Genomic DNA, 12,677 nt, shown 5'->3' with positions numbered 1-12,677 from the left:
TAATTCAACTTGTTTTTTCTTACTATATGCCGTGTATGATTTGTTCACAAATAAGATATATGAGAGGTCAACGTCGGAACATTAATAACTCCCCTTTCATTGATGCTTCGAGGCCATCAAAATCCAATAATTCTATGATTTGCTTATTTTCAATCAAGTAAATGAAGAAGTAATAACACTGTAATGTTCTCAATTTAATTGAATTAAGTCGCCCGTGAAATTAATGTCAAAAAAGATTGTGGTTGACGCTTGGATATTTTGGTTATTGCTCCAATCATCATTCGGCGGTAAGTGCACCAGAAGGTCAGCGGATGTAAAAGCTGAATTAGAAGGCGGGGCCAAGACAGAAGCGGTGGGTATGGGGCAAGGAAGGGAGGTTACCCACACCGTCCAGTGTATGTACCGTGCGCCCAGAAGAGGTCGAGGGCGACGGATCCGTCATCGTCTCTCCGCCATTTGAAATAGAAACACGAATTTTTCTTTCTCCCTTCTCTCCCCCGCCGAACCCACTCGTTCCTCTTGATCATTGTTATCCTTGTTCTTGCCAGAACCTGGTATGTCTTCCCTGTCAATCTAATGCTTCCTCCTTTTATAGTTTTCTCAGTTTTCCCTTGATGATCCTCGTATTTTGTCTTGTTGTTGATCTGAAGAGGCCGATCCTTGATCGAGCCACCAGATTAGGGATTTTGGCCCCGTGGATTCTTGCTGCTCGGTTTGATTTGCCATGGCGGCTCCTCCTCCTAGGGCTCGGGCGGACTACGATTACCTCATAAAGCTTCTCCTGATCGGCGACAGCGGTTAGGGTTTGATTACTGTTTTTCGGTTGTTTCATTTGGTTCGGTTGGTTTGTAAGGCGACATATCTGAAGCTTTAATTTGAGGGTTTCCCTGGATTCATGACTGTGGTTTTGTTAAATCTTTCCGAAATGTTCCTTATCAAGAACTTGATTAGTGTCGGTGCACAGCGAAAAGATAGGTGGATATTAAGTTTTTGAGAGTGACAAATTGCGTTTCGTAGCTAATGCCATCAAAACAATAATTCATTTGGTACTATCACTGAAATGCTATTATTTTTTGCTATACGATGGATATTTTATATTTCCTCCATTACTGGAGTGGTCAATGTAACGATCTAGTTTCTTGGAGGCACCAGGTCATTACTTCGATTCATCAAAGGCTATTTGTTGAACTTTTTCTACTTTATTATCAGAATATGCAATATCAGGTTGTTATTCCAGTACCATTTCAAACTACATTTTCTAGTCAATCTAAATATCTGGAGATAGATCATTTGGCCTCATTAGTAAACATTACATACTGACGATGCTCATTGTAATTCTGGTGGATATCCCAAAACCTTACTGCTATTTATCTACTAGAATTAGTGGTATTTGATATGCTTATGAATCACTAGTAAAACATAAATCATGGGTATTCCATTTTTTATATGTCAAGAAACTTGGTGTTTACATTGTTTTGGGTTGGTATTCTTTTCTGTGTATAACGGAGGAAAAACTGGGTTATGATGGTTTGTTGCTAGAGGTGAAAGTGACAATCTCAAGAAAACAAAATTTATCAAACGTTGGAGCCTTGTAGATTTCTAAGAGCCTGAAGGAGTTTATATTGTCATTTTGAGGATGTACTAGTCCATTTTATGATCATGTTTATTTCTTTTACGATGTTTTTCTATATTCATTTCTGAAATTTGAGGCATTAGAGATTTACAGTCATTACATTTCTACTGTGTTCTATATCACTCTATTTGGCCTTGATTGAATCATCCACATTTTTATTGAAATGAATTCTCATTCTAACTATTGCAGAGTCTACTTGCTCAGTTCAGTGTATTGAATTTTGTGATTGGGTGCATAATTTAACACCATGGCATTCAATAGTTTTTGAAGTCGACCATTTCTGCTTTATTAATCTGACTTGTGTAGTTTTGACTTGAGTTTGACAAATGGAAACTTAGTAAAGCATAAACAGATTAGTAAATTGATCTGCATTCGGGCATTAACATTAGTAGCATGAGCATCAATTGAGTTACTCATCATTTCATTCAGGGTTTTGACAAATACTTGTTTATAGAAAACATGAAATCTTTTGTTTTATTAGGCTTTAAATTCTAGTAAACAAACATTTCTTATTAAGAGTTTGCTTTTGCACACTCATGATCTACAAGTTCAAACTTCTATGCGGTAGCATCTATGTTACATATTCTCTTTGACCAAAATAAGCCATCTATGATCTTCAAGACTCTGAGAGTAGTCTATCTTTTCTTGTCGAGTTACTCATCATTAAATTTGGGGTTTTGACAAATTCTCATTTATAGGGAACATGAAAACTTTTGTTTTATTAGGCTTTAAATTCTAGTAAACAAACTTTTCTTCTTAAGACTTTGCTTTTGCACACTTATTATCTACAAGTTAAAACTTCTATGCAGTTGCATCTTTGTTACATATTCTCTTTGACCAAAATAAGCCATCTATGATCTTTAAGACTCTGAGAGTAGTCCATCTTTTCTTTTCTTGTTTCTCCCAAGGGCTGATGCACTCCCTATACAAACACCTTGAAATGCAAGGATAGTAATGCAGTTTAAATTTAAGACAATTGGAGTAGCAACTGAAATAGATTATGGACTTAAAAGACCAAATAATATTTTCTTCAAATAAAGAACATTCACAATGAATTTAATTAAACTAGTTAAGTAATCTGTTAACTGTTTCAATAAAATAACTTGTACCAAAAATACTATATTATTTCAAGGAAAAAGTAATGTTCTGTTTAGGAATCTGTAATAGTCATTAATCTCTTATCTATGAAGCATTATGTGCACATAAATTTAAAGCTAAAATTCTTAAAGAAAGTGCCTTCGGTTAGGAGATTAATTTTGATATTAATGTGGTGTAGATGGATAGACCTTGCCTTAAATTAGCCTAAGACAGTCAAGAAGGTTCTCCTCAATTGCTTATCTCTATGAACCAATCTCCTATGACCTAATATAAGTGCCTTCAAAGCATGGGGCAATGTATTTTCAATAACATACAACAGAAAAAAAATGAGATGATAGTAAAATACTATGAAATGAAGAAATTAGTAATTGTAAAGAAATCAAGACATAGGACAAGGTAAAGCAAAGTTCCTTGCTTTTAGAGAGGCTCCCCCCCCCCCCCCCCCCCCCCCGTAAGACCTGGTTGCTACCCTTTTTATTTAGTTTGGTCAGAAAACAAATAGCATTCTACTTAGCTGGTTACAATTAGTAGATAAATTCATCTCAATTAAGAAATCAAAACCATCAAATTTGGCCATATGAAAGTAATTATAGATCAAATAATTGACCCAATAAGAGATAAAAACTTGCTAAATATGACCCTAAAATGAAAAAAAAACAGTCTATTGAAAGATTTAGCTTCGATCTAATTGTCTCAATTAGAACATTAATTAAAAATAACAATTGTGTGTATAATGTAAAAACCCCTACATTTAAGTGTTAAAGAAAACCGAGGATTGAATCCTACTTGTACCAATATTTATTAATCATTTTCCCGGTCCGATCAAATACTGATATAGCATATGGGTTAATATTGGTAAAGTAACATTTATTCTGAATTTTTTATTATTTTGTATAATGATATTTAGCGTTCTAGGCCAACTGCCATCTTTGAGTTGCAAGCTGTACTCGAGATGGACCACCATATTTGTTCGGTTTTCTTTTGATACTTCATGTCAGAGATAATAATTGCCTTGATAAATGCTTGAAGTTGAATTGTCCTTAGTTAGTTCGGGTTTTATAAATAGTACCTGAGCCTTCATTACTTCGCCATTGCATACCTTAGGACGTTTAAGGACAAATTCCCAACCTTGTCACTTCTTTAGTTCTTATTTTTCTCTTGCTCGTCCTTTCTACACATTGGCTAAGCCATGGCTCCTGAGAGAGATGAATTCGAGACTGTGATAACCCTTAGTTGTTATACTTGCCAAACCCTTCTAGTTTTTGAGGGGTTGAGTAGTTCATTTCTCTCTCTTCTAACCTTGAGGGACAAGAAGCCGAGGTAGCTTCTCCATCCACCTTAGCAAGGAACATTGACCTTGGGATAATGAGCTCCTCCTTCATAGCATGTCTATTCTGAGAAGACACTTGTATAACACAGGAAGACCTGCAAAGATTCAGGATAATTTTTTTTATTTCTATTAAGGATGAACTATGTTACCTTGGTCTAGTACTCACCCATGTTTCCAAGTACATTACTTTCTTTGTATAAACTAGGATACCTTGGATGTGAGACTTTGGTTTTTGCATAACCCTTTTATAGTAGATTGCTTTAGGTTGAACAGCTCTATTTCAGATAGTGCTGAACTCATGGCGTTATCTAGATAGTATTTATCAAGGAGTGTTAATTTAACATCTTCTCGACCTCAAAACTTTTTCAAGTCTGCTTTAGAGTGTGTCAAGTTAATAACTTGCATTATATCTTAGCTCTGGAGGGTATAAAATAATGGACAATGCTTGAAGCAATGATACATCCTCATTGGATATGGGAAGGGCTATCTTTCAGCCAACCACAAATCATTGGAATGACCGATCTACGAGAGAGCAGGTTGAAAGGTTTGTCGATGTTTTTTCCTTAGCCATTGTATAGATCAATGAAGTTTGGCTTGTCTATGGTAGGTTGAGTCAATAAGAAGTGTCAATACTTTATGTTGCTAGTGTATCTATCAACACTTTGTACCCTTCATCTGAGTAGGGTCCTAAAGCCAATTTTGATATCATTTGATCTTGTATACTCTATCTTAGATACTTGCTTGTTCTCAAAGTATTTTAGTACATCAGCTGACTCCTTTATCCTCTGTAAATACTTGATCTTGGTTCTCAGGCTTTATGATTTTCGAGGACCTAATATACTATTAGTTGGGAGTGGTTATAAGCTATCAACTCGGAAATGGATAATTCTTTTGCCAACTTCAAGTCTGTAATAAGAGCCTTGTATCGATAGTGACTTTGAAGTCAAACTGAAGTGCATATTCTAATATCTAACTGATATCAATTCGGCTTCTCCTTGCAGCCACTATAAGAGAATACATTAGTTTTTTGATTGGCAAGTAGCATTCTTCAACCTTTTTTAGGGCATGCCAACATGGTTTACATAATAGATTGGTTTCCAAATTTTGTCACATCTCTGATTAGCATTGAGCTTGCAACATCATCTTTTGTAGATAGATGAAGATACAACTCTACTTTGGAATTTAAATTTGCTAATTGTGAAGGTGATTTTGGTGATTTTAGATAGGCTTTCAATTGGTTGAAGGCTTTTTGACATTGTTTACTCCATTAAAAATCTTTGATTTCTTTAGTGTTGGGTAAAAGGGAAGGCACCTATCCGTAGATTTAGGCAAAAACCAGCTGAGAGTTGTAATGGCACCGACCCTTGGTCTCTACTGCTCATTGTTGCCTGCTTGCCATTATCTACGTGCCTATGCACCTGTTGCTCACTCTAGCTCACCAGTCCTCGATTGCCTCCTCTTCTTCTTTTCTTCTTCATCATCTCCTTCTTCCTTGTTCCTCTTCTTCTTCTTGCTCTTCCTTCTTCTTCGCTTCTTCTCTCTCCCTCAGCAATATTGTGGTATGTTCCAGTGTACTGACATTTGGTACATCAGATCAGATCAGACTTGTACCATTCGACCATGGACTGACATGAGTCTGATAACCAAAATTGAATTCCTTGTAATAGACAAACTGTAATAGTATATCTCTTAACCTTTTTTATGTTGATATAATAGATTGATCACAAATCATATTTTGAGGTTTTTTTATACTTTTATACTGTATGTCTATGGACACATGTTGATATTTTGGTATGATATCACTTTACATGAAACTTGTTGCAAACTCTCTTGGAACGTTTAGTGCCTGTATTTATGTTATGGTAAATTATTTGATTTGTTTTGTAGGACATGATTTGACATTACTGCTGCCCTTAAGACTTGTACCAACTTCATATCACCCTCTTTTCTTGCTAACCATCATAATGACCCATCATTTCTGCCTACTATTGCTTATTATACATGTGCTCGATATGCAGTTGTAGTGTAGAGAGGTGCATATAACTTTTTAATTTTTTTATTAGAGTACCCAAGAATATCGGGCAGCCAGTATATTTACCCATGTACTGGAACAGTGACAGTCCAATAGGTAACCATAACCGTCATCAGACTGGTATTTAAAATCTTGCTATAAGGTAAAAAAGTGTCATTTTATGATACGATATTTTTTAACACACATGAACAATTGATTTATCAAATTATTTTACCTTTAGTGCAGTGATTTCAATAGGCGCTCGGGCCCTCGCCTAGGCACTCGGGTGAGGCGAGGCCCGAGCACCTCACTTTATTTCCAGGCGACGTGCTTCAAAGAGGTGCCGCCTGGGCGCTCGCTCGAGCCTAGGCACCGGGCGCTCACCCGAGCCCAGGCACCGGGCGCTCGCTCGAGCCTAAGCACCGGGTGCTTCGGGCGAGTGCCCAAGTTAAACCAAGCGATCGAACCAGCGTTTTAGGTCTGGTTCGATCTCCGATGCTTTAGTTGGTTCAATCGAACCAACTAGTCTCCGATGCTTTAGTTGGTTCAATCGAACCAACTAAAGCACCAATATCAACCTTCCTCCCGCGACTTCCCAACCCTAACCTCGCTTTCGCTCCTGCTCCCGCTGCTTGCTGCTATCGCTACCGCTGCCACTATCGTTGCTTGCCGCTCCCGCTCCCGCTGCCACTGCTTGCTGCTACCACTGCCGTCACTGTCGCCGCTCCCGCTGCCACTGTCGCCGCTCCCGCTGCCACTGTCGCCGCTCCCGCTGCCACTGTCGCCACTCCCGCTGCTCGCTGCTGCTGCCATTATCGCCGCTCGCCGCTCCCGTTGCCGTTGCTCATTGCTACCGTTGTCGCTGCCGCTGTCGTCGCTCACCGCTCGCCGCTCTCACCGCTCGCCACTCTTGCTGCTTGCCGCTCTCATTGCTCGCCGCTCCCGCTCTCGCTGCTTGTCGCTACTGCTACCACTACCACTGTCGCCGCTCTCATTCTCGCTGCCGTTGCTCTCAGGCAGCAGCCTCGGTCTTCCTCTTACTCACATTCTTCTCACTTCGATAGTATACTGTTAATAGTGTATTAACAGTATGCTGCTAACTGTATACTAGTAACAGTATTTTTATTTATTAGATTAATAATATATTATTTTGATTTTAATACTGTTAATTTTTATTTATTTGAAATTACTGTTATTGTTTTGAATTTTGAGACTTTCTGTTAATGTGATATTGTGATTTCAATTAGTAATTTAATATCATATTTTTATTTAAATAATTATATTATATATTTTTATATTTTAGCGTTTCGCTTCGCTCAGGTGAGTGCCTAGGCGAGCGCATATCGCCTCGGGCGTTTTTGGACCTTGGTGTGTTTTGGCGCCTAGCGCTTTTTAAATCACTGCTTTAGTGGTGTTTGTTTCTAGAAGTCTTGGCATGTTGCATATTAAACTATAGCTTTTACCATTACATTGGGGCCAACACCATATACCTTTTGGCTAGCCCTATGTCCCGGGTGTTTTACCTGGAACAAAACAGTCATGCTTTTCCAATTCCTGGAGGTGGATGGAGCGTGATATGGCAGTATTTTTGGGCATTTATTTTAAATGGGAAGTTATAATGCTGTTAAGGATGGCTGTCGGACGGAAGTCTTGGTGGCCTTGAGAACTCTTACAACTATGAGTTGGTGAATTCCTATCTCCAGCAAAGTCTTGAGTTTGTCCATAATGTGCCTTATTGGACGTCCTGATTCAACTATGACAGGTGTGAGGGGATTGGATGCAGAGGAAAACAACCCACCCTTTCCAGAATAGGAGGGTGGGGTGTTGGTCACAAGTGGGCTGTAGACAACTCTTGTCTTTCAAGACAGGAGGTGGTAAGACATCTGGACGCATGGCAGTATGTGGCTATCAGCTGTCAATCACTGAAGAGATCGACTGTTTAAAGAGAGCAAGAGGTTTTTAAGGGGGTATTTAGGTCCATTATCTAATGCAGTATAATTCTATTATGGAAAGATTTATTAGTAGCCAATAAAAGAGGGCTATTTCTGAACTGATAAGTTCTTTATTGGAGTAATAAAGTTATACCAAAATTTTTCTTCTTCTATTCTCTCTCTGTCCTCTCCCCTTCCATTGAAAATTTCTCTTGATAATATTTTCGCTCAATATAAGGTGATAATTACAGTACATATATGAGTGGCACGAGTTAAATTAGTATATCAAACGCTCAATGAAGAGCTTGGTTGTTGAGATTTGAAACTTCTGCCATTTTTAGCAGAAATTATCTTCTTGAGATGCAGAATGACACAAGTTAAATTATTATGCTAAAGCATATGGTATAAAGAGAACAGATATTATTGTCACATTGCAAACTGGCAATGCACTTGGCTGATGAGATGTGAGAAGTTTGCCATAAATTATAAATTCCATCTTCTTGAGATTCTCTAATTCTATATCATGTTTCATAGTTGATTTTGTGCAACGTGAAATGATAATTTTTAGGTGTTGGGAAGAGCTGCCTTCTTTTGCGTTTCTCGGATGGTTCCTTCACCACCAGTTTTATTACCACAATTGGGTGGGTGTAGTTTCAGGGAATGACAATTTATATTTGCTTGTTTGTAATTGGATTCTTAATCTAATTTTAGTAGTGTTCTCTGGTTTTAATGTCTATTGGTTGATATTTGTGCAGCATTGATTTCAAGATAAGAACAATTGAGCTGGATGGCAAGAGGATTAAGCTGCAGATTTGGGACACAGCTGGTCAGGAACGCTTTCGAACTATCACAACTGGTATTTTTCTTATTGCTTTTGATGTTGGGCTATGTGCAATATATGTTGTCTAAACTTTAATATGGTAACCAATTCATCATTTTTTTCCTTTCAGCTTACTATCGAGGGGCTATGGGCATTTTGCTTGTGTATGATGTAACTGATGAATCTTCTTTCAATAGTAATCATCTTCTTTGTACTCTCACTTGAGTTCTGCCTTTGCTTGTTCTCTTATGCTGCTTTCCTCTGTGCATGGTAACACACAGACATCAGGAACTGGATTCGTAACATTGAACAGCATGCTTCTGATAATGTTAATAAAGTTCTGGTTGGTAACAAGGCTGATATGGATGAAAGTAAAAGGGTATGTTTTACTGGGTTCCACCAAAATTTGGTTTGTATATCTTTTAGGGCACTAGTTCATCAAAGCCTTTGCTGTCTCAAGAATTGTTTCTAAAAATCATTTTTGTTTCAACTGAATTGTTCCTTGCAGGCTGTGCCAACATCAAGGGGACAAGCTCTTGCTGATGAATATGGGATCAAGTTTTTTGAGACTGTCTGTGTTCTTGCTGGATTTGGCTATGTGCTAATTTATGGTAATTTTTTAACAAATGTCTGATATGTTGCAGAGTGCAAAGACAAATCTCAATGTTGAAGAAGTCTTCTTTTCAATAGCTAGAGATATCAAGCAGAGACTGGCAGAAAGTGATACAAAATCTGAGGTAGAAGCAACCTTTTCCTATGTCAAAATAGCACGACTCCCAAGTGTGAAGATATAATAAGTTATCTTGCTGCAGGATCGGATGATCAAGATAAACAAACCAGATCAGACCGCCGCTGACGGTACTGCTGCAGTGAGATCATCATGCTGTGGTTCCTAAGGGAATAAATTGGTGGTGGTGGTGTTGTTTTTTGGCAGCAGCGACAGGTGGGTTCAATGTTGCCTCACTTGGGAACTATTTTGCTTGTTATAGGTACACAAAAAATTCATGACAATGATGATAGTGCTTGTATCTCCAATCCTTCCATTCTTTGAAACTTTGACTAGCCATAACTGTCTTCTTTCGGTAAGTGGGAAACCTATGTACTAGTTATATTTTTGGGATTTATGGAACCCCTATTCATTCGTTGCGACTGTACTGATAAGCTTTCTTCATTGTGGGTTGGATTTGTCACCTTAGGATAAACTTATGCTAGGTTAAAAAATTTCAGCTTATTTCTAGAGGATATGGCAACAAGTGTTATCGTTTAACATTTTAGAACAAGCTTATTAATGTTGGATGACTTTGTCAGATTTGTAAACATGGGCTTTGTTTAGCTCTTCTATTCTACAGTAGATCCCATGTCCTTAATGTCTCATTGACTACTTTGTATTAACTCGTTCGATGCTTATTCTTTTGATGCATTTTTCAACAGTTCAAAAGGAGGATGCTTATTCTTTTGATGCATTTTTCAACAGTTCAAAAGGAGGACATCTATGGTGCACTCATCGTCAGCTATGATATTGTCTGTGGTATTTTTAGAGGACTTTATGTTAGCCATTAGAAGCAGGAGGAAGCCATGGTTAGCCAAGCTAGGGGTTCGCTTATTCGGTAGGCTTGCATTGCTAGGAGAAAGACTTCCATCCTGTGTTTATGATCGAGGATATGCCTGTTACAATTTGTTCGAGTTTAATAGAGTTTGGTTAAAGACTTTATGTTGGCCGTTAGATGGGTAGGAGGAAGCCATGGTTAGCCAAGCTAGGCTTGGATTGTTAGGAGAAGGGCTTCCATCCTGTGTTTTATGATCAAGAATGCCTGTTACAATTTGTTCGAATTTAATAGAGTTTGCTTAACATTTGACTAGTCAATTTGAAGTGATTCTGTCCTTATTTTGTTACGTGTAATACTGTGAGCCAAGTGTGGAGGTCCACTTGGGTTAGTCAATTTTGTTAAATGTAATCGGGTGACCCAAACATTGAAGCTCCAATTGGCCATCGTCTGGGTTGTTCTGATGAGGGAGCATTGAGCTGTTTTATGTGAAGAGATAAAACAGAAAAGAAAAAGAACGATACTAAAAGAGAGATAGGATAAGGGGATGGCTAGAGGTTATGCTTTGTTCCAATCGCGAAAAAGAAATTAAAGTATATTAGAAATCATTTGATATATCATTTGTTTATAATAGTTTAAAAATAAAATAATTGAAATAAAAATAAAAAAAATATTATAATATTTTGACCATAATGATAAAAATATTATAAAATCTGATTGAAAACATTATAAATATAGAAAGGATAATAGGGTGACCAATTAGTTCACTAGGTTCGCCGTAGTCATGAAATCATCTTTTTTTAAGAGAGGGAAGTGGCCCTTTTGGTTGGAATTTTTGTTCGACTCTGTTGCTAATAGTGACATTGTGATCTCACCTATTTAGGCGTGGCTGGTTGCAACCTATGGAATCTCATCTCCTCGGACAAAGTTGCAACCTCCTACGCAAGGTGGCTTGGATATGGTTTCTGCAATCTCCTCTGGTGCCTTATATAAGGTACCGTGTGTGCATTGATCGAGTGAAATGCAGAGAGGAATAAAATGAAAAGAGACGAAGTGAGAAGAGGAAGAATTGTTCTTTTGCTTCGTTTGGTTCCTCCCTCATTTTTTTTTTTTTCCCTTTGTGATTTTCTCTTCCTTTATTTATCCGATTATAACATAATGTTGTACCCCCCATCTTTTATATTGAATGCCTTCTAACTTGCCTGTGAATTTTTTCCTCAGGATTTTACTAAGTTATACCTTGGTCTCATTATTTCAATTGATTTTTAATCTTCAACTTTATTATTTTAGCTAGATATTGTTTCCTTGCATCCAGTTTTACTTTTGTTCCTTTTTCCTAATAGTAGTATTAGAGCCAAAGCTTTAGAAAATCTAAAGATTGTGTTCACAACAAATTATGGGAGCCGATTCAAGTAGGAAAACATATCAAGTAAAATAATGACTACAAAATTTGAAGAAGTTATAGAAGCAATTTCTCTGTGTGGAAGATGAAGTTGGGGGCAATTCTATGAACGGACAATTGCTTAATGATAATTGGAGATAGTCCCAAAGATTTTTATTGACAATAAAAGGTGGAGGAGATGGACGACAACGTAATCGTCAAATTGCACATGACCTGACGGACAAAATTATATCAAGTATCATAGAGAAGATAACAACAAAGAGATATGAGATACTCTATAGGACTATATGAAGCTAAATCATTTCATAATAAGATTTTCTTAAAAGAGAAGGCTTGACATTCATAATATCTTAGAATTCATAACTAATCATATTAATACCCTTATTGTTCTGTCAACTTTTACCTATGGAGCATAATATTAAAGAGATGTCCTAAGCTTTTTCGTCAGAGTCTAACTGATTTATATGATCAACTCATTATCAACCTGACCAACATCATAGTTAGTTTAGCCTTAATGTTATAGTCGTAATTCTAGAAAAGAAAAATAGGTGCAAAAATAAGAAAGATAAATTAGTGACATTGCAGTAGGTTGAGGTGTTATCTAGAATGAGAGGAAGATCAATGAAGCATTTCCCAAGTGGGAGCAACAAATGGAGTATATCAATTCCCTAAAAAAAAAAAAATCAAGTGCTATAATTGTGGCAAAATGAGACACATTAAGGAGTGTTAGAAGAATAAGAAGAATGCATATAGAAAGAAAGGGAACAATCAAGAAGACACTCAGAGTTGTACAGTCGGTACCTCAAACAAAGATGAATCGTTCTCGAAGGCAAAAGAGACAGTAGATGTCTGGCTAGTAGATTTAGTAGTATCTTGACACAATCTCTATTAGGATAATATAAAATGTA

The 12,677-nt window shown here is 37.3% G+C and overlaps 1 protein-coding gene across 1 annotated transcript; it reads left to right on the top strand.

Annotated features, from left to right (window-relative positions):
* The first annotated feature begins 353 nt into the window (after positions 1 to 353).
* LOC135619294 (ras-related protein RABE1c-like) lies at positions 354 to 9,977 on the top strand. The gene is made up of 9 exons (XM_065121182.1): positions 354 to 554; positions 651 to 797; positions 8,572 to 8,644; positions 8,759 to 8,859; positions 8,954 to 9,019; positions 9,105 to 9,202; positions 9,332 to 9,394; positions 9,468 to 9,560; positions 9,636 to 9,977. Exons 2-9 carry the CDS (start codon positions 725 to 727, stop codon positions 9,717 to 9,719), a joined length of 651 nt encoding a protein of 216 aa, XP_064977254.1. The 5' UTR covers positions 354 to 554; positions 651 to 724; the 3' UTR covers positions 9,720 to 9,977.
* Positions 9,978 to 12,677: the final 2,700 nt, after the last annotated feature.

This window comes from Musa acuminata, chromosome BXJ2-8, assembly GCF_036884655.1.
Source record: "Musa acuminata AAA Group cultivar baxijiao chromosome BXJ2-8, Cavendish_Baxijiao_AAA, whole genome shotgun sequence".
NCBI classification, from domain to species: domain Eukaryota; kingdom Viridiplantae; phylum Streptophyta; class Magnoliopsida; order Zingiberales; family Musaceae; genus Musa; species Musa acuminata.
The sequence above is the reverse complement of the archived record's forward strand: the minus strand, read 5'-3'. Positions and strand labels throughout refer to the sequence as shown.